Source organism: Sarcophilus harrisii, chromosome 6 (genome assembly GCF_902635505.1).
Source record: "Sarcophilus harrisii chromosome 6, mSarHar1.11, whole genome shotgun sequence".
Lineage (NCBI taxonomy): Eukaryota > Metazoa > Chordata > Mammalia > Dasyuromorphia > Dasyuridae > Sarcophilus > Sarcophilus harrisii.
The window spans coordinates 221188776-221214689 of record NC_045431.1 but is presented as its reverse complement, the minus strand read 5'-3'; the positions used below and the strand labels follow the sequence as shown (position 1 = coordinate 221214689).

The 25914-nt window shown below is 38.3% G+C and overlaps 1 protein-coding gene across 2 annotated transcripts in view; it reads left to right on the top strand.

Annotated features, from left to right (window-relative positions):
• SLC1A2 (solute carrier family 1 member 2) overlaps positions 1 to 18669 on the top strand; it is a 164512-nt gene extending 145843 nt beyond the window's left edge. For both annotated transcript variants that reach the window (XM_031942964.1, XM_031942963.1), the window contains exons 10-11: positions 6530 to 6761; positions 12772 to 18669. In XM_031942964.1, coding sequence (XP_031798824.1) covers positions 6530 to 6761; positions 12772 to 12843 — 304 coding nt within the window. In that variant the 3' untranslated portion in view covers positions 12844 to 18669. The remainder of the gene's footprint in view (positions 1 to 6529; positions 6762 to 12771) is intronic.
• The last annotated feature ends 7245 nt before the right edge of the window (positions 18670 to 25914 follow it).

The window sequence follows — 25914 nt, the reverse complement described above, 5'->3', positions numbered from 1 at the left end:
AAGACAGCAAGCAATCCAACACAAGCCAAATATGAAGCAATTCCATTTGTAAAAGCATAACATTATAACAATACCTTTTGTATTTGAAGGTAGAGAACTAGGCCAGATGGAATCCTGATTCTGGAATCAATGAGGTTTGGATTCTACCTCTACCTATGTCACTATCTGCATGACCTTACCCTTATCCTTCCTGGCCCTCGGTATTCCCATCTCTAAATTTGTGGAATTGAACTAAATGGTTTCTGAAGCTTCTTAGATCTCAAGAACTCTGTGAGAATCTTTCCAGTTCTCAGATACAGGAAGCTAGGTTTCTATAAAGACAAGAGGTAGTTATGAAGAAAAAAGAAGGAGACTAATTTTAAGATGAAAAAGAGCATAAGCGTTACTGGTGAAATATTCCAGGGGCTTGGAGCTGGGACAGCATTATTTGAATTAGTAACTAAAGTCACATTCTTTCTAGGCAGCATGGAGAGAACATAGGGAGGGGCTTGTGGAGTCTGGACTCAGGGATTGCTGGGCTCCCTGTCAGTGACCAGAAGGCTATTGTGAAAAAGAGGGACAACTTTCAGAACCAAGGAGCTCAAGAAGGACCTGGTATCAGACTGAAACAATTTAAAGGGAAAAGGATAATATAGAAAGGAAAAGGAAAGGATTTTTTTCCCTTTCCCACGCACAGTTTCCAAGCTTTTATAACTCTAGAAATTTTTCAATTTAAAACCAAACAAAACTCTGCAGTGACATTTAATAGTGCCACGTTATTTGCCAGCCACTGGAAATGATCCAGCTTTACTCACGCTTGCCAAGCCCTGGAGGCTTTTCAATGGGGCTCAGGAGGTCTGTAAATATCACTGCAAAAGTCCTGATTCCAGAGACTTGAATACAACCCAGGTCCCAGGGTATGCAGAGTGGATAAGACCTCCAAACCTGAGTTGAGTCTCAGAAACAAGTATTTGAATGGGAACCTACTGTTAATGAGTGTGAGTTTGAGTGTGTGTGTATATATTTAACTCTGTGTATATCTCTTTATCTATATGTATACATACATCTCTATGCATGTGCATGTGTGCATATGCATACAGATACACATACATACAAAGAGAAAAAGAAAGGGAGAGAGAGGGAAAGAGAGAAGAAAGAGAAGAGAAACAGAGAGAGAGAAGAGGGAGAGAAAAAGAAGGAAGAAGGTGATACAGAGAAGAGAGACAGAGAAAGGAAGAGAAAGAAGGAGGGAGAGAAGGAAAAAGGAAGAGAGAGAAAAAGGACAGAAAAACAGAGACAGGGAGAGAGAAAGAAAGGTGGAGGCAGGAAGGGGAGAAATAGAAGAGAGACAGAGCTACATAGTAAACACTTATTAATTCCCAGATATAGATATATATATATATAATATAGTATATTACATGTCTATATTACATAATATAGACATTATAGACATATAAAATATGTATCTATATATAGTATAAATAATATAATAAGTGCCCAAATATGAAAAAGAAAGGCAATTCCTGCCTTCAAAGAACTTACAATCTGATGGGGAAGACAGTACATAAAAGAAAGCAGAAATGGATAGGGGGAAGCCACCAGTGGCAACAACCTTTTGTTGCTGTTGGTGTGGTGGAAGTCCCTTGTTCTTGAAGAGCACCAATGACATCATGAAGATGATGTCCTGACTTGAGGGTACCTGCCAAGAAGTTGTGGAATCAGGGAGGAGTTGTCTGTGTCTTGGAGGAGTCCATGGAGTTTTGCCAAGCACAGCAGCTGATAGAAATTGCAGAGTTAGCTGGAAAATTCTGAGACCTCCCTAGAGGGCGATTTGAGGAGGAGTTTACTCCTCCACACTCCAGACCTCCACTGGGGGAGAGGGGAGGATGCTCAGGATGCTGAGGAGGTGTGAAATACCAAAGCTCTCTTCATGCTGATGAGATTTCAAATAATAGGCTCATCCTAGCAGAAGTATGGTGTCAACTAGTGGGAAATATATGCATACACATATGTATACATGTATTCCTAGATAAGTATATGCACTTGTATACATATATATATATATATTTAATACTTATGAAGCATTTTACATATGTTATCTCTAATCCATATAACAATCCTGAGAGATTTGTTATTATCACCATTTTGCAGTTGAAGAAACTGAGGCTGAGAAAAGCTGAAAAATTTGTCCAGAGTCACATAGCCAGTATCCAAACTCAAGTCTTCCTAGTCTAAGCCCAGCATACACAAACATTGTGTCCCCTGGTTACTTTTTGTGCCCTAGGGTGGGAAGGACCACACCAAATGAAATCCTACATTTTCCAAAAAAAACTGGGTTCTGCGATTTTTTTTTTTTTTTTTTTTTTTTAGTTTTCAAACACAGCAGAATTAACTCACTCTCTTAGTGAGATTTTTTGTTTTTTATCTTCATCTTTCTGGTAGGAGAGTGGAGGAGCCAGGAGCAGAATCACAGAATCTCAGAGATGAAAAGGACTCCCCATGCCAATTAGACTAACTTAGACCATATTCTCCTCTGTGATGGAACAAGATTGACCAAGGGATGGTCAAAATAGTCTTTCTTTGGGAGGGAGGAATATACTTCCTCCCATTTCATTTGTAGATAACAATGATTCTCATAAAAAGCATTCTATCTATTGAGCCAAATGTTTGAAATATACTTCCTTTCATCCCTTCTTGTGATAATGATCCCTAGCTGCCCCCCAAAGCCTTGTTTATCAGCTACATCCTCCCCCACACATACACATGCACAATTGCTAGTGTCCTCTTCTCTGGGCCTAAGATTACTTCTTTCTATATTTTGTATTGACGTATTTTCATTCCTGTTTCATTTTCTCTGTTCCTTCACCTTCATCCCTTGATCCAATACAAGTTTATGAGGGCAGGAAGTTTTTCTTTTTTGTGTCTGTGTCTTCAGTGCCTGTCACTATTGAATGAGTGAATGAATGAAGGCTTGGATGAATGAATGAAGAAATGGATAGATAAATGAATGAAGGGATGAAATGAATTGACTAAATAACTAACTAATGAGATCCTTCTTGAGAGAGTTCAGGGTCTCTTGGACAAAATATACTTAGTGAACTCTCTCCTCCATAACATTAATATACAAACAAAACTTTGACAAAATGATCATCAGCAGTGCTGCTGAAGGGTAGAGATGTGGAGGTGGGTGACTATCTCAGCATTGGAACCTCCAGGTCTGCCTTCATTAGCACCAGATGATGAAAGCATCCTCTTCTTCTCCACTTTCCTTCCTGTTGCTCTGTGTCCCAGCTTCCCTACAACTAAGCAGATCACTTACTCCACCCTCACCTGAAAGCAAAAACCTGAGGCAGACATGCTTATTTCCTGTGTTTTGTGCATGATTGGGAGGATTAATCCATGATAGCTCCTCTGGGGCTTACTTTCTGAAGAACAGGATGAAAAGAATCTTGGAGAATTTGAGAGCTGGGGGGTGTCTACAGCCATCAACAGTCATTTAGTCCAACCCAACAAGTGGTTAGCCAGTCTCTGCTGGAAAACCTCCATGGACGAGGAACTCACCACCTCCCGATGCAGTGTTTCAGACACTTGGGCAACCCTCAATGCTAGAATGACTTTCATGATGTCATTTGCCTTTTTGCAAGGCACCCATTGCTGTCTTCTGGGACTAAACCCCCAAGGATAGAGTTCCCTTTCACCTCTAGACTCTCTTCTCAGGATCAGGGTTTTCAGATGCTACAGATGTTTGCTTGCCAGATGCATCAATGTTATAACTGTTAGATGGGAAAGTGAGAGTCCATCTTCCTACCCACTTTTCCTTCCTACCCAGAACTTCCAGCCAGTGGCTCAGCCTGAGTGTCGGTGCTAGACCCCTCTCTCTGTGTCTTGATTCCTTGATGAACCCAGATCAACCCAGAAGCATCTCTACTAAATTTAAAACTCTCCAAAGCTATACTGGTGTCCTTTAATTTCCACCTTCTTTTTTGGCAAGCCAAGTGCATTACATTTTAACCCAAGGGTGTCATTCCTGACACTATTTGGGAAGTTTAAGACTACTTGTAGAAAAGAAATACAGAACCACTCCAGTATCCTGTAATGTCTCTGAAGATTTGCTTCTTAAGGTCAACATATCAGGGCAGGTTTTAGAAAGCTATGAATGATGTCAGCTTTCCCTTTCCCAGGCTTTCTCGAGGCCTAAGGACTGGCCCGTTGAGACGGTTTTCTTGTATGGACTAAAATTTTGCAATTGTTACCATTGCTAAAAAGTCCCTAAATTTTTACTTCTGGATAAGTTCAGAGGGCAGTCAAACATTCCCCTTAAAACTTTTAAAATTAGTATTTGCAGAGAAGAGGGTCAGGGACAGTAGTCATCTGCCATCCCTAGGGATTTTACATAAGTATGGATCATTGTGGGAATCTCACCAGACTATCTTGGGAAGAGTGTGGACATGACAGATCTCATAAAAAAGCTCAGCTTTTACAGAAATCAAGCAGCTTGATATCTTTGTCTCCCTGGCCCACAGGAGAGCAGGGAAGCAAATACTTGGATATCCTTGACCAATTAATGAACCGAATTAAAGAAGAGGCAAGAATTCAGTTAAATTCCTCAAATATCTATTAAGCTCCAATCATGTGCTAGGCACAATGCTAAAAGACCCTTTGCAAGGGTCCCCGTCCACAAAGAGCTTACTTTGGGGGGAAATGGCATATGCACAGATAAGAGAAGATCAAATATTTTAAAAGAAAATATAAAATAATTGGGGGGTGGGTGGGGAAGAAAACCAGTAACAACTGTGGTTGTGGAAGAGAGAAGGGAATCAGGAAAGGCTGATGACAAGAGATGGTAAGTGAGCTAGCCATGTGAGGCTCCAAGAGAAATACATGTAAGGAAGGAAAGCATCCTAGGGATGTAGGACAGAAAAATGGGGGAATATTAGGTGAGGAAACAGCAACAAAGCCTATATGACTTGAATATGGAATGCATTGAGGGGAATATAATCTTTTAAATATAAACAATCACTTTGAGCTCTCTCTGTCTTTCTGTCTCTATTTCTCTGTGTCTCTGTATCCATTTCTGATTGTCTTTCTCAGTCTCTTTCTATCTTTCTATCTCTGTTTCTGTGTCTCTGTCTCTGTTTCTGTCTCTGTCTCTCCTCTCTCTGTATCTGTCTCTGTCTGTCTGTCTCTCTCTTTTTCTGTGTCACTGTCTCCATCTCTGTCTTTCTGTCTTTGTTTCTTTCTCTCTCTCTCTCTCTCTCTCTCTCTCATACACACACACACACACACACACACACACACACACATGCACACAATTTAACACTGATGAATGTAATGATTCACATAAGCTCCACAAGTATGGGAGCAGGGTAGGTAGATAGCATTTCATCTGAAGGAGATCTAAGGCATTTTAGTGTACTACAAGTTCAATATGAGAGTGCTACCTTAACCAAGAAAACTAAAAGGCTTATTTAACATCCAAAAATATGGAGATGATAATCCTACCATTCTCTCTGAGCTGTTCTGATCACATCTGGATTATGTGAAGTATGTGGAAACAGTGAGAATCCAGAGAAAGGGAAAGAAGATGGGAAAGGCCCTGAAATTAATGCCAAATGATGCTTTTCAAGGAGTCAGGGATGTCTTAGTGAAGAAGAGAAGACTTATGAAGAGCTAATTATGTATTTTAAGCTCTATAATATAGAAGAAGGAGTAAAAATTGAATTCAGTCTCAGAGGGCAGAACTGGGCACAAGAGGTGAAAGCTGAAAAGATACAAATTTAGATTTGATATAAGGAAAACAAAACAACCTCCCAACAATGAATGCTATCTCAAAGTGAAATAAGTTGCCATGGGAAATAGTAGGTTTCTTCTCTGAGGTCTTTGAGCAAAAACCGGACAGTTCCTTGTCAGGTGGATTGTAGAATTGGCGTAGAGCCTTTTCTGGTCTTGTCACACTCTGAAATTTCATAAAACTAATTGAGAAGATATTTTTTCCTCCGTTTTTTTTTTTATTGGACACTAAACATTGCATATGGATTTCCTCAAAACCAATCCTGGATTCTAATAAAAGTCATATAATGAAAAGTGTAAGCTTGAAGGAGAGAGACTTGGGATTTGGGCTGCAGTGAACATGAAAGTTATCTTTAGAATTTAATGAATTACTCTAGTATTGAATTCTTTAGTCACCCCAGATACTGTCATTCCTATGGTCATGGCTGCTTGATTTCAAGGATCAGACACTCACAGGTCTTAATGAGAATCACAGTGAATCCAGATACTCTGGCAAGATGGAGCACCAGGTTCCCTGCCATATGTCTACATGATGTAAACCAGTGGTCGATTTTTTTTAAAGAATTTTACAGGTGGCTTGTCTTTTCAGTGACATTAAAGGGGGAGAGGGAATAATATAGCAACAGGAGTTTAAAGTCTAGTTTCTAAATAATGTTTGTAACTTAGAGAAAAGGAGAGGGATTTGTGAAGTCTAGCTCTTTATGTTTACAAGTTCTTGCTTTTATCCCATTCCTTTTTTTTCTGCTTTCTTTGCCTACAGGGATAGGATGAGAACTTCTGTCAATGTTGTCGGGGATTCCTTTGGGGCTGGCATTGTCTACCACCTGTCTAAAGCTGAGCTGGACAGCATCGACTCACAGCACCGAGGGCATGAAGACATAGAAATGACCAAGACTCAATCAATTTATGATGACATGAAAAACCATAGGGAAAACAACTCAAATCAGTGTGTTTACTCAGCACACAACTCTGTCATAGTAGATGAGTGCAAGGTACCTTACCCATTTCTGGATATTGAGACATGTATCTAACAATGCATGTTCCCTTTCCTTTAAAAAAAAAAGTCAACAACCTGCATGTATTATTTTCTAAATTGATTTCCCAAAGAACACAGAGTAACTTAAGTTTCTTCAAGATGCCAAAAATCAAAGTCTAAAATTCAGTCCATTGGTATATTATGTCTACATGATGTAAACCAATGGCTTGGTTTCCCCATATATACTCCTTAATGGGAGCCTTTTTTAAAGCCCTATTTAGAAAGCATTTGTTGCTAAATGATAGGGAACATGAACAAGAAGTGGCCCGTGCCTCCAGTACTTATTTCTTCACCCATTATACTTTTTTAATTTGACCAGTTGTTTTTAAGGCATGGTCAAAGTGAGCATTTGGGATCCTAGTTGTATTTTTATTAATATCAGCCAAAAATATAAGTTGCCCATTCAATTATAGAAGCTTTACCCCATTGTTGTATATTGTTCAGTGGGGAGGCATTGAGTAATATCCACTTGCCAAGCCTAATATTAGCACATTCTGGTATGTGAGAACACAATCATGGTGGCCTCCTTGTTCACCAAGAACCACCTTCTTTTTCTTTGGTACAGTATTTTAAAGAAGCACAAAATAATTCAACTCATGACCATGTGTTTTTTGTTCCATTGGCCTAACTCATATGGTATTAGGCAGAAAAAAATTCACTTGACTCTGGGTAGTCCTTATTATAACTGATGTCCACTTTTGGAGCCCATGTCAAAGCAAATTTCGGAAATCCCTGGCAGATGGGCAAGAAATCATAGTATGTATTCGAAAAGACTTTTCTGGACCTTGTCAGAGGTCATTCCAAAACTCATTAGAGTTCATGGTACATTGTTGTTGATGTACCTATCTAGTTGTGGCAACTATCTTCCTCACTTAAGAGGAAACTATGGAACTCCAGTTTGAGGGATTGATAGTAATATAGCAGTATCTCCATTTTCAGTTCTGCATTTCTGGTTGACTGATAACAACTCCTTGCTCACTAAGAGCCTGTTTCCAAATAGCCTGTATTTTTGGAATCAAGACAAAAACAGTGAAATGTCATAACTGGAATCAGAGAACTTATATTGAAATTCTAGCACTTACTACCTCTGTGACTTTGAGCCATTCATTTTATCTCTCTGGGCCTCAGACTTCCCCTCTATCAAATAAAAAGAATGAACTAGAAGGTCAAGGTCCTTTCAGCTCCAAATCTATTATTCTATCATTTAATCCCTTCTTTATGTCCTTATCGAGTCACAGTGAATATTGATGGCAAGTCAAAGATGGAGCTTGACCTCCTAAAACCACTCAGATGGCTTTGGTTTGGAAGACTAACAAGAAGAGTTTGTCTGCAGTCAGTGAAGACTGGAAAACTTCCTCCAATTAGACAGAAAGAGACATATTAAAACAAAAGTGAAGCCAAAGAAAGGAATTTTTTTTTCAAGCTTCCATTGGCTGATGTTCTGGATTTTCCCCTCTACTGAAATGTCCATTTACTGCAGAAAGAAAGAAAGAAAGAAAGAAAGAAAGAAAGAAAGAAAGAAAGAAAGAAAGAAAGAAAGAAAGAAAGAAAGAAAGAAAGAGAAGGAAGGAAAGGAAGGAAAGGAAGGGAAGGAAGGGAAGGAAGGGAAGGAAAGGAAGGAAAGGAAGGAAGGAAAGGAAGGGAAGGGAAAGGAAGGGAAGGAAGGGAGGAAGAGAAAATACTTCAGGTGAATGTATATTACATTCATTCAACTTAGCAAATCTTCTATTGAGTGTCTCTATCTCTATTCATTCTCTAGGACTTCACATTTTGATCCTCAAGGATGATTAAAATAAAGTCTCCAACAATTTCTTTTGTTGGCAATACTAACATTTAACACAATCAAAATAAAACAATAATGCCAGTCCCTGCAAATACTACTGCCAAAACAAGGTTTATGAGCTTAATTAAAAATGACAGATTCTAGGAAAGGGGATCCACATGAATTTGTACTTGGAATTGAAAGAGATGAGTTCAAATCCTGACTTTGGCACTTATTTATTATATGTGTGATTTTGAGCTAATTGCTTGGTTGCTCAGAGTCTCAGTTTCTTCATTCATAAAAAGAAGGTATTAGATGAAGTTACCTTTAAGGTCCTTTCCATTTCTAAATCCATGAGATATATTCCTCTGTCTTTTCTTTTGAGGAAAGACACTAAACACTCTGAATATGTGAGGCTTGATGTGTTTGTGCTCCAACATGTTGAGTGGAATATTGGGAAACTGTTCTTTTAGTTTCTGACAGTGGGCTTTTCACCAATCCAGTTAAATGCAACAAACACTTACTAAGCACTTATTGTGTTCAGGGAATCAAATTCGGTGGAGGGTACAAAATTTAAATAAGGAAGAATTTCTGCCCTTAGGAGCTGGAGAATACATTTCAGATTATTATAACTCTTACTTTAGCTAGACAGTTCCATAGCTACACTACTCAAGTAATAAGAAGAGTTTTGAACTTGAATAAGAAAGACCTGAGTTCAAATCTAGAATTCAATAGCTGTGAGATCATGGTCAAATCAATTATCCTCTCTGAACCTTAGTTTATCCATGCCTAAAATAGGCATAAAATGCCAGTACCTTTCATGAGCTTCTTTTGAAGATCCAATGAGATAATGTATACAAGAAATTTGTAAACCTTAAAACACTATGTACCTATCAATTATTTAACTTGTAAAGTCAATCATTTGCAGATTCATTATTTAGCTATTGAGCTGGTAGTCTCAATTGGTTGTCTTAATCTTTAAGCCATTAAGATGACTGAAAAAAAAAAAAAGATGAACTATTTATGCTCTTAATAACCTTAGAACTTTTTTTGGCACAACTCAGTAAATAACATTCCTAAATACTAGTATAATACTTCTAAATAACTGGCATAATGATGTTTATATTTATATAGAGCTTTAAAGTTTGCAAAATATTTTATAACTATTATCTCATTTTATCCTCACTACCACCCTGGGAGGCAAGTACTAGTCTTATTCTAATTTTACAGATAAGGAAAGTGAGGCAGAAAGTTTCTGCCCAAAGTCATGACTAGAAAGTATCTGAGGTTGGATTTTGCCTCAGGTCTTCCTGAATTCAGGTCTAGTGCTCCAGCCAGTGTTACATTTTAAGAGTGCTTTAAAGTACCCAGAGTGCTTTGCATATATTATCTTATTTGAGTATCTTTATGATTATGGGAGCTAAATATTAGAGGCTTTACTGGCCCCATTTTTCACATGAAGAAATTGGAACTCAAAGAGATAAATTAGCTTACCCATATTCACACAGCAAGTGAATTAAAGACAGGATTTTCACTCAGAACTATTGTCTCTAAATTCAGGAGTCTGCAGGGATATTCAACCACTTTTTGAGGAGAAAAAAGTCAGCGCCAATTCACCCTGTGGCATGGTTCCAAAAATTGGGTTATGTGTGGTGGATTTTCCAGTGAAGAGATATCACCCTCTTAATCTACATTGTTCAAAGCATATTTGCTTCTTCCTTTCAACTTTCTCATTCAACTCAACCATTTCCCATGAGATTTCTCAACATTTGCTAAGTAATTTCTTCAATGGCTTCTTATCGACCCCATCAATCTTTTGCCCATCATCATCAGGATATCTCCAACCTCTCTGCAAATTCACATAACAAGAATGAAACATTCCAAAGGGGCTCCATTCCTGGTCCATCTTGAAATAGGCTCCACTCATTGCAAGAACAATCTTCCCACCCATATTGACACCATCTGGTTCTTTCCAGGGCTTCACAGTGTGATTTATCCTTTTATTCTTGGTCTGACTCATCATTAAAAGTCAACTAGACATATTTAGACTTACATCCAAAAAGACAAGTTTTCTGGGCAAGACTTGGAAGTCTTGCCCTCTTTCAATCAGTTGATAAGTATTTATTAAGAACCTAATACACGTCAAGCTTCCCGCTAAGTACTGGAGGTATAACTACAAAGAACGAGACCATTTCCCACCATTCACCAAATGGGAAAACAATTTTGCTGTGACTCTGATTGAAAAACTAACAAATGCATGATTGTATTGTCTTGGTTTCCTTATGTTAATAATGCATGTGTCTATCACCAGAGTTTGTAGTTTGTTAATAGCATTTTCTTTCCACTGGTCCATCTTTTGTGAGGAGATCCATGTTTGCATGAGCTTTTTGTACTGTTTTGGCATGTGTAAGATGGATTGGGGGCGGAATGGGTTGGCAGAGATGGCATTTCATTTGCTTGTTTTGTGAAAAGTTCTTGGTGTTTAGCTTCCAGCATGTCACCTTTATGCATGCATCTCACTTCCACTTGTTTGAGAAGGTCAAATATGTTTCAAATCCTGGTGCATTTTGTCATGTCTCCATGTCCCAATGCCTCCATAAATCCAGTCTCTCCATCTTGTCGAATATCAGTCCTGGGTTTAAGGTTCCCCCATGAAGTTGAGGACAGAAAGATGGAAGGTAAGCTAGGAAAAAATGGACGTTCTTAGGATTGTATAGCTGAAAGATACTCTTCCTTGGTAAAGGTTCAGTTTGTGCTAGTCTAATCTATTTGGAAATGCAGCTCTTCATCCATTCCCAGGGCAATGTGACCTTATTGAATGTCTCCAATGGAGCAAACCATTGGTGTTTGTCTCATTTTAATCAGTGGTATTGATCTAGAATTTCTAGTTCCCCTTCTAAAAGAGGGAGAAGTTCTTTGGTAGGGCCAATCTACCAAAATTCCATGCAGTTTCTCAAAATAGGTGACATATATGTATATGTGTATATATGTATGAATGTATGTCTGGGACAGTGTGGTATTGTATACTAAGTGCTGAGCTTAAAGACAAAACGATCTGAGTTCAATTTCCTACCTCTATTGCTTACTGTGTGACCTTGGACACAATACACTCCAGGCCTCCAGCTGCCTAGGACATGTCTACTAAGTAATAGATGGATTTTGATATACTTGGTTGGAGCGAATTCACACACTGGGAGTTCCAACAATGCCGAAATCAAAAATCACATATGTATTTATGTGTGTACATACTACTATTTATCAGTCCATCCATTTATCATCTATCGCTCTCTATTCATCTATCAATCTATCCATCTATCTTTCTATACATCCAACCAGTTGGCTAATCTGTCCAGGAAACCTGTTATTTCATTGGTTTAATGAATTCCCTGTTAAACTCCTGACCAATGGAAATTGGTGCCTTTTTTGCAACTTACAGTCTGAGAAAGTTGTCTGAAGCAACTTTGTGTAAGTAATTTTTGGAGGTCTGGAGGGAATTCTTTTCACCAATGCAGATCAGTAATTTCTCTATAACTTGTACTCTGAGAGAATTGTCTGAGGCACTGGAGTCACACAGATGATATGTGTCAGAGCTGGGACTTGAACACAGGTATTGCTGTTCTGAGACTAGGTCTCTATCCACTACTCCCCTCTATATCTCATAAACTTCATTTATAAGAATTAAATTTTATTTAGATTTGTGTGTGTGCATTTGCATTTGTTTAACTGTGTTTATGACACAAATAATAATAATAATAATAACTAACATTTATATTAAGCCTTGCAAAACACTTTATAAACATCTCATTGAAATATAGATATAATTCATTAACTGAAACTCAATCTGAAATTAACAGAAGCTGGTCTAGCCTGATTGCAACTGAACCTTTCCCATGGATGATTAGAAATAACTGTCCAGTTCATTATGCTTTCATGTGGTCGTGTGTAGCTACATTTTCTCTGAATGTTCTGTTGATGGGCGTGTGTAGTTAGATATTCCCTTTCCCTTTACACACACACAACTCAATGAATGACCCCAAAATCTTATTTTCATGAATGTAACAATATTTACAAGTTGGTATTAAAAACCCCATTGGGGGGCATGTCCCCTCCCACTGGTGATGACTTTCAGCACCAACCCAGCTCCACATACCCCAATCGTGGTCTTTGTTTGCTGACCTGTAAGCTGGATGCTCACTATTTTCAGGTCATGCTGGCAACCAATGGAAAGTCGGCAGACTGCCATGGGGAAGAGGAACCGTGGAAGAGGGATCACTAAAGCGCAGAAACAGACTCCGAGCTCCACCTTGAATAAACTCTCCGAAGTTATCCAATGGTAAAAGATGATGTAAAGATTAAACAAAAACATCCTTAAAAAAAGATATATAAATATGCTTACTTAATTTGTTAACTGACGCTAGGAGGAGGTGTCATAAAGCAGCCTTTGTAAGCACAGGGCAGTGTCTTTGCCAAATAACTGGTCATAACCATTTAACCATCTCCGTTGTATTACTGTTTGGATGGAGGCAGCTGGAGGAATCGGTTTGCATTAAAGATGCCCTCTCACTGATGACCCCCACCCTCCCACACTTGAGCTGTAGAGAGAATGTGAACTTTCTTTCTATAGAAAATGTGAAAATGTGGTGAAGCCATTGCAGGAAACCACAGGGACTCAAGGCACAGAGAAATTAGGATGTGCTACCGACTTAAAGTATTTTCCATGTTTCCTCTTGGAACGCACAAGAGATACCACCAGCAAGCTTCATCTGGTTGAAAATCCTCTTCCAAGTTTTACACGTTTGACTCAAAGCAAACACCTGCTGCTGACTATTTTGTCTTCTAGGTGCCCTTTAAATTAAGTGTCTCCAAAATAATTTTAAAACAAAAGACCTTAGAGGGAACTAGATTCACTAGATTCAAAAAGGCTGATTCCAAACACTCTTCTTTTTTTTCCCTTATGTCCCTCTATCAATGAAGTTTTTTAGATCCTAACTCAGGAGTTCATCCATTTCCTGAATGGAATTTCCCACCTCTTATACAGAATGGCAACTCCTCTGTAACTTATAGTCCTATAGAGTTGCTTGGGGCATAGAGAAGTTACACAATGCGTCCCCGGTCACACAGTAAATGCCAGGGGCAAATCTTTAATCTAGCTCTTCCTGACTCCAAAGTTGGACCTCTAAGTCCTACACCCTATTAAACTCATGCTCATGAATAATTACAGAAAAATTTTAAAACAACATATATTTCATAGTCACAACTCTCTTATAGTATAAGAGTCAGAACTGTTACCAATCTGCATTAGTAAGGGCCGTATCCTCCATGGGATCTCATCATGCTCAAAAAATCATAGATCCAGACCTCCCTTCCCCCCTTCCCCAAGAACCCGCATAGAGATCACTTAAATAATACAATATACTGTGCCGTTCTACTTGTAAGGCTTTTTTTCTATTGAATCACCTAATCATTGATTAAGAAATAATGTTTACCCAGTGCTGCTGCATATATTTATCACAAGTTAAAGACACATTCAATGTAAATATTAACAAGCTTCAAGAATAAGATGATCTGTCGAAAGCTGTTTTGCCTCCATCTGTGATAATGAAATTCATTGTGGCTGTTTGGCTTATGTTTACAGTGGGCTTCACTCTCCTCATCATACACAGTAGCATTATTTAATTTAACAAGTATTTATTAGGTACTTACTTTGGACAAGTCTCTATTGGGTTAGATATTAGGAATACAGAGGCAAAAATGAAATAGTTCCTGACCTCAAGGAATTTGCCTTCTCTTGAAGTGAGGTTATAATTTGGGTTTCTACTGAAATTGAATTATTCTTTGGGTTTCTAATGATGGGGGCCCCTACTTTTTCCATAATAATCCAAGAAATGCAGCATACACAACTATATAAAGTAATCAGATCCCCTTGCAGGGGTAGACTTTGTAACCATGCAGTATTTATATAAGATGAAAAGGGATGATATACTTACACTGAATGCCTAAACATCTGGACAGGACACTTAATTTAAAGAAAAGTTCATCTTCCTTATCAAGTCTATTACCTTACATGAGCCCATATCAATGATTTTTGCTTCTATATTTCTCTTGAATCAGGGAACTAAAAAAGATTAGTATGTAAAATATTCCATAGTGAAAAAAAAAAAAAAACTTGTATTCTTTGTAGTTTAATCATTTAAGCCCTAAACTTTGAAGGAGACAATGAAGGATACCTCCTTGCCATTTTTATCCAGGTAGCCATTTTGATGTTATGGGAGTTTGAAGGAAGTCAACATATAATTAATTTTATCCTAGAGTAAGGCCAGGAATGGTGAATTTGACTATTACCTTTTCCAAATATTCTCCATAATTAATACTTTTGAAGCCCACAGTATTGCTACTAAATTTGTAGACTTGAAGTTTGCTGAGGACTTGAAAGTGAATCACCAAAGAACTTGGCCCATTAAGCTTCTAGGAATATCTATAACTTGATCTTCATATAGGAAATATCTGAAAAGAAGTAAAAAGAGTTGTTCCAAGGATGGAGATATTCAGAGAACAAACAGCAATGATAGAAGCCAATGTTCTATTGTGGTGGGATATTCTGTGGGCATCTTGGCTACCTATCTCTTCCCCCTCTGTTCCTTAAGGCTTCTCTCTTTCAAAGCTCATTCCCTCAAAAGGAATATTAGAATCTGCTTGTGTTTGTATTTCTTAGAGCAGAGTCACTGTCAGCCAAGGAGCAGTATTAAACAATACTTTTTCTTTCATAGAAAATTGCTCCATGATTCATTTTCCTTGGACTGGCAGGGACTAGGTTGTCCAAGGGATTGCTGAGAGAATACAGATCGAGCATTTTCTGTCTCAGGAGTCACAAGCAAGGGAGACAACTAAGACTGTTCACATGATAGGGTGAACACCAATACGACAGATCTCCCAGGAATTCGTGATCATGTTGTGAAGTCTCTAGGAAATACTCTAAGGGGAAAGGTTATTAAGGCTCAGCTTCTTATTTGTAAATTATATTGGGATACTCATTGGCAGAAGAGTAAGGGTGTAAGTCTAAGCCACATTGGCGGTCTGCTTCCTAGAATTTTTCTTCTAAGCTTTTCTCCTTCACATCTTAAGGCTTCCTCTCTTCTCTATACCATCTGTGTATCTACTCTCCTATTTTTCAGAACTCATCTTTTTCTTCACCGTGCTTAACCCAGCCCAACATAATGTGCCATAAGAAGAAAAAACAAATTCAAAATTCATATCCAGCATAATTTTTTCCATAGAGTATGTTTATAATTTTGCTGTGGAGATTTATATATACAAAGCCATTGTAGAAACTTGTGGCATTTCAAAGTACATTAATGTTATATTTAATTTAAAAAAAACCCTAAGTTCTAGGTTTAGAACTGGAAGGGACCTCATAGGCCATCTAACCCTATACACATTTTACGGAAGGGGAAACTGAAGCTTAAGTAGGTTAAATGACTTGTAAGCAGCAGAGAAAGGATTTGAGCTCATTTTACTCCAGATCCAACATCGTCCAATTTTTCAGACCCAGAGAGCTCATCCATGGAACAGAGAACCTAAATAACTAAATCAGTTCCATACAGCTATATACATTTAGCTAGCAAGTAAGTTTCTCCCCATATGTGAATTGGGCCAGGGAAGCAGAGGATGGGGGAGGGTGAGAAACAAACTCACTTAAATGCTTCTTCTTGTCCTCCTCCCCTCCCCCCCCCCCCCAGCATTTCTGGCCCAACCTAAGCTCAGCTCCTTTTGAAAATGTGAAATTTATTATAATCTGTGATTAGGAAAAGATCCCAGATATGAGAGGATCACCATTCTTTCAACTATGGTTGAGATAGTTCTTTACTCCAAGCCATCAAATGCATATCTACATTATAAAAATAAAAGTCTACATAAAACAAAACAAAACAAACAAACAAAAAACTGGAGCAATTATATGGATCATTGAAGCAAAGCAACTGTAGTCTAAGATGTTTCAGAACTGAACTGTTTGGACAGTAGTTTCTAGACTACATCTTCCTATGGGTACATAGAAAGAGTCTGAAGCCTTAGTTTTTTAAAGGGGGGATAATTTACCCTCCAAAACAATCCAATCTCTTCTAGTCAGATAAAGCTTCATTTTCTCAAGACCTACTAAAGTAATAATTATATGAATAGTATTAATAGTAGTATTAGTATAGTATTATATTGTACACTTACGAATTTGGGTATGAGTATGAATTTTAGTATTAGTATTGCCAACACAAGAATGTCCATGTACCCTGAGAACATTGAAGTCATGCACTTTCTAGCTTAAATAGGAGCCAGGAACCCAAGAAGTTCCCCAAAGAATCTTCTCTGGGAAAGATACTGTTCTTAAGGAAAGACCCAGGCAGGTCAATTCCTAGTCCAGCTTCTAGACATGGAGAATGTGGCAGAAATTGAGGGGAATTGACTAAATTACTTCTAAGATCTTTTCCAGTTACAAATTTATCATCCCATTATCCTTCACATTTCAAATGAAGGCTGGAAAGATCTAAATTTGTTTATAAATGAAATCAACTTTCAGGACTAAGGGCATGCCCAGTGCATTCTTTGAGAGCATTGAAGATCCATTAGAAAAGCACTTAAGATCAGTTTCATGGAGAGCTATTCATGAATGTGCAATTGTTGCTCTTAAGTTTCCGTATTCATGAAGAAAACGCTATTTTCATCAATATTTTTTGAAAATAATGCTTCACATTGCTAGTGTTTCTATACTAGAGCTTTCTAACTCTCCTCCCACCCTTCCACCCACTAGTTCAGGCTCTGTTGTCCAATATTGTCTTTTGAATCACAGCAGTAAACTCAAATGGATTTAACAGTGCTCTGAAGATTCTTACTTTGAAGTGTAACTAAGGAAAGGTAATTGGGCCTCTGTCCCGGGTTCCTAAACTCCAGAGGGCATCAAAAGCACTTTTTGTAATGAAAGTGTTACTACCTTGAATAGTTTAGATTAAGTGATTAGAAAAGACTGAACAAGAAAAATCAGTTACAATTAAAAAGTTACTAGATACCAGATGAGAAACCAGATACTACCCTGTCTTGTTACCTCCTCCCATGCAAGATCTCTTATCTCCCTCCAACTAACAAAATGTATTGTTATTTTTGTCTCTGTGGTCAAAATCTGATGATCACATCTGTTAATTTTCTATAATTTAAGGAATAGAAAAATAAGCTGTTTTAGTTTTGGCCTGATTTAAAACTAAAAGTAATGCCTGGAAGTCACATGCCAAGAGAAGCAACTTCCCTGGCCTCCCTTCCAGTTTGGTCCCCATGAATTTCTGGCTTGCTTCTCATTTGACCAAACTCACTTTGAAACAAGAAGGAAAGCTGAGATTAGAATTTTGGTTACTGAAACAGTATACCTTATACCATTGGCTAGTTTAAGAGAAGGGCATTCCAGGGAGGATATTTGTAGTACTCAGGGAAGATTGATTTAATTATCTTTGTAATCGTTAGCTTATGGAGCCCCCAAAAGAATAAGACTTGGATATATACTGGAACCAAGCAAGCAGTGTGTGTGTGTGTGTGTGTGTGTGTGTGTGTGTATTTTAATTCATTTGAGAGGCAGGCTGACATAATGGATAGTGAGTGATGATACTAAAACCTGGGTTTAAGTGACTGACTGTGGCCCTTGGGCAAGTGACAACCTTTTTATACCCAAGTCAATCCTTTAAGACTATAAGTAGTAGAGAGCAGGTGAATCTGCAATGGTGGAAAGAGTCTCCCAAACTAGGAGTGCTCTATGATGATAAAATCACAAGTCCAGTTCCCACGTTTATCCTTAATTTTTTATATCATATCAACTTTTTAAGAACCTTACATTTCCCATTTGCTTCCTTTGGAAACATTATCTCCTGCTTGAAATCCCCATCCCCCATTCCATAATATCCTGCTTCCATTATACACAGATCAACATTGTTTCTTGAGATATAATTTGGCCACCGGCCATTTGAACTAGTGCAGCTGTTGACATAAAAACATATCAGGAGGCAGAAACTTGATAGCATTTTATTTATATTATAACACAAGTATTTAAGCATAACAATCCCTTTTTTCCTTACTTGAAAAAACAAAACAAAACAAAACACTGTCACAGATACTTTTCTTAATAGTTTAAGTCAGAAGGTACCCAAGGAGACTAAATAAAGCAGAAATAACAGCTGGAAGGGTCTATTTCCCTTTATACTAGGGCTTTTTTTTTTTAAAAAGTGTGTGTGTGTGTGTGTGTGTGTGTGTGTGTGTGTGGTATGTAAGAGAGGGAGAGAGGGAGACAGACAGACAGACAGACAGACTGACTGATGGTTTGGTGAAGCTCATGGATCCTTTCTCAGAATAACATTCTTAAATGTAGAAAATAAAATTCATAGGATTACAGATAAAATCAATTATATTGAAAAAGAGATCAGAATATTTTTAAAAATTCATGGATCCCAGATTTAACATTTTCCTGCTAAACATGTAAATTTTTAATTGTATTTTATTTTTCCAAATACATACAAAAATAGCTTTCAACATTCACCTTTGCAAAGCCTTATGTTCTGTATTTTTCCTCCTCTCCACCTCCCTCTCCCCTCCCTAAGACAATAAGCAGCCAGACATAGGTAAAACATATTAATTCTTCCAAACATATTTCCATAATCATCATGTTGAGCACATGTGTGCTCACACACATACACACACACATGCACACAAAACTAAACAGATCAAAAGGGGAGAACAAGGAAACAAACAACAATAACAATAAATGTGAAAATACTATATTTCAATCCACATTCAGATTCCATAGTTTTTTCTCTCTCCGGATGTGGATGGCACTTTCCATCATAACTCCAATGGAATTGCTTTGAATCACCTCATTTAAACATACACATTTAAGAAAAAATCTTTTCCTTAAAAGTCACAGGAAATACACCTGGGAAGTCACTGACTTCAGTCCTTTTACTTTATACTTGAGATGATTGAAGCCCAGGGATGGAGGAGTGATTTAATTAGTAAGTAGCAGTCAGGTTTCAAATTGAAGTTCTTTGACTGCCCATCTCTCCATTTCTCTATCTCCTCACTCTTATTTTTGATTTATTTTGTATTTCATAGCTTGATTGGGGGAAAATGCTATCCAGTGGCCTTAGATAGGCCTCCTATCTTTTTTCACCAAAGTACCTCATTCCTAGAAGGTGATGTAGCACAGGAGAAAGAGGGTAGAGTTTGGCTCCAGGAAGATTTGGTGTTATGGGACCCTGGGCCAATAATTTCACTTCCTTGCATTCAGTTTCCTCATCTGTGAAAAGAAGTTGGTCTAGACATCCTCTAAAGGACCTTCCTGCTCTAAGCATCTGACCCTCTCTATAATGGTTCAGAGAATGTACCACTGTCTTGGTAAGGGCTTTGGAGGCATCTTCTGCCTCTTGTGGGTTCTTACATCACTCCTGTTGTAGCAACACAACCCACTTTGAATGCCCCAAACAAACCGTTTTCTCAAAACAGTGCTAATTACCAATTGGGTTTGGGAATACAGGAGCCTTTTGCAAGAAGGCTTTGAAAACTCTTATGAAACTGTGAGCAAGGGTTACACAATGAGTAAGTAGGGTTGTTTGTGACTCTCTCTCTCTCCCCTATCTCTGTCTTTCCTCCCCTCTTCTCTCCTCTTTTTTCCTCTCCTTTTCTCTTCCCTTCTCTCTCTGTCTCTCTCTTTCTCTCTCTCTCCTGTTTCTCTCTGTCTCTGTTTCCATCTCTGTCTCTTTGTCTCTCTCTCCCTTTCTCCCTCTTTTCCTCCTCCTCTCCCTCCTTCTCTCTTCTCCTCCTTCCCTTCTTCTCTCTCTCTCTCTTTCTATCTCCTTCCCCCGCCTCATTCCCTCCTTCCTTCCCCTTCTCTTTCCCCCTTTTCTATCTTTCTCTCTCTTTCCCCTTTCTCTTTCCTGCTCCCTCCTTCTCTCTCTCTTTCCCCCTCCTTCCCTCTCTCTCTCTCCCTCTCTTTCTCCTTTGAGGATTTCTGTTGATTCACAGATAAACACATCCCTGTCTGTGTATGTACACATTTTGGAGGTTCTACTCTTTTATCTAAGTTGGTGCATGGGGTGCCATTGATTAAACCCATTAACTTCTTTGTGTTCTTTTTTATTTTGTTTGGAGAATCAGATTGAAAAGGATGATTTAGAAAAATGGGATTTCATGGACTATATTGTACATATCCTAAATACCTGAACCCCCTTTTTTCTCCATAGGAATAGATCTGGGGACTATAGCATAATGTGGTTTTGCTTTCTAAGGTATAAGTACCTTTGGGCTTCGGTGATTTAAAACCTAGCATAGAGAAACTAGAAATTTATCTCAGGGTGTACTATGCCCTCCGAAGCATCAACAATGCAATCTTTATTTTAATCATCATCAGGCTTCATCAAAACACTGAAGTAATATTGAAAATGAAAACTGTTTGAAATTTTATCTAAGAGGCTCCCTTGAAGATGACTACAAGCCATTATGTAATCAGAGAACTACGTAGGAATTCCAGCTTGGGGCAAAAATCAATTTGTATCCGGTGGGGAAAGACAGAGATTCTATGTCCTCTCTTGAGGAGGTTGGTGAGCCTGGATTGCTGATCCTATGTTGTGAGGGCCCCTAGGCTCAGCCATAAGATGTATTCAGTCTGCTTTAACCAGGTCTAGTTCTATACTGGCATGATAGTGAGGAAATAGATTAGAGAAAAGAGAATGAGACTGATGGGATCTGGAGAGGGAACATGAGGGTAGTCATAAAACCCAGAGAATTACTATGAGGAAAAGATATCCTCCCACACCCACCATATGTTAGCAGCCTGGGTCAAAATCCTAACTGCCCTATGCTAGGTACAGTTCTGATATAGATAACATCATGGAGAAATACAGGACCCAAACACTTTTGTCTTTTTCTGAGTTGTCTTCAATAGAAGAAATTTTCCCTCTTTCTTATACCCATTGCTTCCTCCTCCAGGATCAAATTTACCTATTCTTAAAACCTCCATCTTCTTGGGTAGGTTCCCTCTTTGTTTTAGAGGTAAAATCAACTACTAGATGCTGCTGGTTCAGTCGAGTCCAGTCAGGTAAGTGCAAGCCAGGTTAAGTATTGCACACACCAAGGCTGGCTTCCAGAAACATACCTACTCATTCAGGAAGGATTTCTTCCTTCCCCCAAAGGGATACCAGAGCCTAACAACTGTTGGTATAGTTCTTCTCCCTGATGGGAGATGGTGACAATGCCGTCACAATCCAGGTCTTCTGGGAACTTTGCTCTGTGTCGCAACAAGTGGGCCTCAAAAATGTCTGTTGCCTTTGTCAGAGAATGAATGAACAGACCAGCTGTTGACATAAAATCATCTCATTCTGTCTTCATGCCTGAGCCCTTCAAGTACATAATCAGAAAAACTCTTCTTTGAATATCTATTATTTAAAAAAAAAAGATTATTTTTCTTACAGACTTGACAATAGAATCTAGGTTTATTTTGAAATCACTCTAATGTGATCCCCGACCTCATTGGAAGGCAATGACATTTTTTTCTTAAAAATAAGGAACAGGATGTGCATTGTCTGATAGAGACACATTTTAGCTCTTTGTATATATAAGGAATTTTACCTCTGTGGGTATTTTTATATCACGCTTTTTCTATTTGTTTTCTATAGTCTGGGGGAGACAATTTATAGCATGTGTTTAAAATTTGACTCTGTTGTCAGCCCATTCTAATCTGAATTCCTAGTCAAGAACGTATGTTCTCATGGGCAATAGTTGGCCCATGTTCATCAGTATTGCAATGCTGAGATCCATCGGTTTCATGGTTTAGTGGAAAGAGTTTTAAATAGGGAGTTAGAAGGCTTAAGTCCCAGTCTCAATTCTTGAACTGTGAAATCTTGGGTACTTGAAACCTCTGAGTCTCAGTTTCCTCATCTATGAAATAAGCTCACCTCCAATCTCCCTTTTAATTCTAAAACTATGAACCTAGAATCCTCCAGCTTCATCCAGCCTTCTGAACTAACAACATTTTCATCTTTTTCTTTCTACCCTATCATTCATCATTATTTATAGAGTATATTTATACTTTTCAGATATTATATGCTTAAAGTCAATTTAGCTTTTTAATAGTGATTTTCCAGAAACCACAAAGAACTACAGTGCAGAGTTAAACTATTTAGTATCTGTAATTTACAGACACACATATTTTCTTATGCTGATATTTTCTATATGACCATAGATAAAAAGGAATCTAACAAGCAGAGCACAATTTTCTTATGACAATTTTACATAATTCGAATCATACTTAGCTTAAAATCACCTGGGGCAGGGGTGGGGGTGAGGGTGGGAGTGGGAGTGGGAGAGAATTTTAGAATGAAATACTTGCTCAATGGGCAGCAGATGCTGCTATCTTCAATAACACGTGAGAAAATACCAGTTCAATAGCACTTGAACTTTTAAATGAACTTGACCTGCTTTTAACAAGTGGTGCTGATCCTTTAGTTCTTACTCTTGCCCTTGTGATCCCGGCTAAAAACCCCAAAGGCCAAGGCGTTATTAGTGAGATTGGTTGAACTTCCCCTTTCTCTCACTCCTTCGTCCCTTCATCTTTCAATTGTTTCATATCAGAACAAACAACAGCTCTTGGCTTGGGAGAAGTTCATGTGTAGGGAAATGAAAGATGGGAGATGCAGGCTAGAACGAGGGAGGAGTTTTGTAATTCATTTTTGCTAAGCAGATCAATATCATTTCTACTTCCCATTATTCTATGAGCCAAGTACATCTGGCCAGGGAATAAACATTTGCTTTCAAAGAGCACAATTGTAAAAGCACACTATCTCATTGGAGGGGATGGGTGGAGAGGTGGGGAGAATTTGGGGGAATACTTTAGAAGCAACTGAGCCCATATAAATAACACTATTTTCTCTTCCTAGGGTCAAACTAAGGGTGGCTTACTCAAAAAGAAAAGAGGGATTTGGGGAGGGGGGGGGGGGTTTAATGTTCCAAACATTCAGTTTTTGACATTGGTTCTAGGTCCAATGTTTTCAGCCATGGCCTCTCTGAGCAAAATGGTCCCCTGTTGGATGACCATTAGGATTCATGTACATTTTCTCACTCTTCTCTTTTCTCAGCAGACCAATCTAATGTTCTCTTCTCTGGCACAGGACATATCGGTTGGCTTTCTGAGTTCCAATAGCCACAGCTGGCGTGTTTTTTTATTTGTTTAGCTGGTTTTCAACGCTTTTTAGCTGTGCCCACATCTTGTCCCTTTGTTCATGAACGAAGGACAGTGCCTCCTTGTATTTTGTGTAGACATAATGTAGGTTTCTGTGTGTAATCTCAGTGAAATGTTGTATAGCTGTATTTTCATTAATTTAATTTAATTTGGGAATAGGATAAAGAGAATCTGTGCATTGAAATGGAGTAGAAATGTTGACCTGTAGATTAAGGCTTTTTTTCTCCTTTCCTACCTAATAGTGAAATATCACCTTCCCTTTTCCCATTCGGTAATGAGATGTAATTAAAGAATATGCCAATGGAGACTTTGTGCTATTAATGTTCAAAATCCTATACCCAGTCTCTTCCTTTGTATATAGGGAACCTTACATTGCTGCTCTCTGATCAAAAGTTGCATGTGTGTTTGGGGGGAGGGGTGCTGGTGGATGTCAATGTGCAAATTGTGAATGTTCCCTTCATCTTAGTGAAAATCATTACCATGCTTATCTAGCACACTGAGAACATCGGTGTAGACTTTTCATGATGATCAATTTATGCAGGCGTAGAATAATTATATCTATCAATTTACAATTCTTGTTCCCTTCATATTGGACCCTTAGGAAAATGAAATTAAAAGAAAGCTCCAATGTAAATAGTGGAAGAATCAGCTTCATGTCTCCAGGTACTGGAAAATGAAACCGTGATTTTAAATGTTCTATTTGAAAAATTGGCTCTATTTTCATTTTAATAACACTTTCACTCCTTTGGCAGCAGATATACTCATTAGCAAGAATAACTTGTTAAATTAGAAAGCTCCCAAGTAGCCCACATTCCCTTCCTTCCCAACTTATCAGGTTAGCTCCTCACTCTAATTATCTTGGTGTCCTGGGGTCTCCATCATCCTCCAATATTCTGGGGTCTATCCTCCTATAGTTTATTTGAGGACAGGCAGCTTGACCTGGATACTATAACTCCTAGTTCTGACTGTGGCATTGACCCAGCTTAGCATGGAAAGAACAGGACTCCAAGACTGATACAAGTCCAGAAATATATCTGTTATGTGGTTTCAGAGGGTAGGAAAGATGTCTCAGAGTGGAGACAAAATCTTCCATGTAGTACAATCCTCCCAAAAGCACAAATCTGCCTATTTCTCCTTTGTACCCCAGGTTGCACTCTTGAACCTTCTAGGGAGATTACAATGCACAAACTGTCTTTGAAGAAGGTGGTAATAAAAGCACAAATACAAATGCAAAATGGGACTATGTCATTGAGAGAAGAAATAAACAATGCACAAAACCCAAATATGTGACAAGAGTGTGATCAGAACAGTGTATTTGTTTGGTATAGTAATTCTGATTATATTTGAAGATGTGTTATGTAAACAGAAAAATAGATTGTGAGATAGATGTAATCGTTGTATCTATAAGAATGGATCTGGAATTCTCATTCAGAGTGAGAAAATGCAGAACTAAGTGTTCCACATAAGGGATGCTCTCTTTATTCCAATGAAGAAAAATCCAAAAGATTCCCCAGTGGGAGATGAAATTCACCTGGAGTGGATGAGCTTTGGCTCCTAGAAGTGGGGCAGAGGGAGGCCACAAGGTACAGAATGGGGACAGATGTTTCCATCCAAACATCTGCTTTTACATATAGCATTCCTGTCTTTTTTTCCAATTCTTTCTAAAGCCAAGTGGTAATTGCTTACTGCTGGAAGGGGGAAAAAGCAGTTAGTTGGATTTCTCCAAGAACACTTCTTATACATGCAAAATATAAAAGAAGATCAGTTTCCCCCTTAGATTCCAAATGTCTGGTGAGGATCAAAAGTGATTGCGCTGTACAGATTTGCTAGTACTAGTGTTCAAAGACAAATGAATGCAGACAATAAAACTTCAATTAACCTGGAGGCTATTTCCTAGGCATTGTAACAAAGATTGCCTTCTTGACTAAGGATATCTTTGGGTAGTTGAGGTCTTCTATTTTCACCATTGGTTTTCCAAGATTTCTTTCTATGTGGACTGATTTCTGTAACCTTTCTTGTATAAAACAACTGGACATTCTTTGTATACTGGAAATAACCAGCAGATCCGATATTTCACTAAGTCTTGTATCTCTT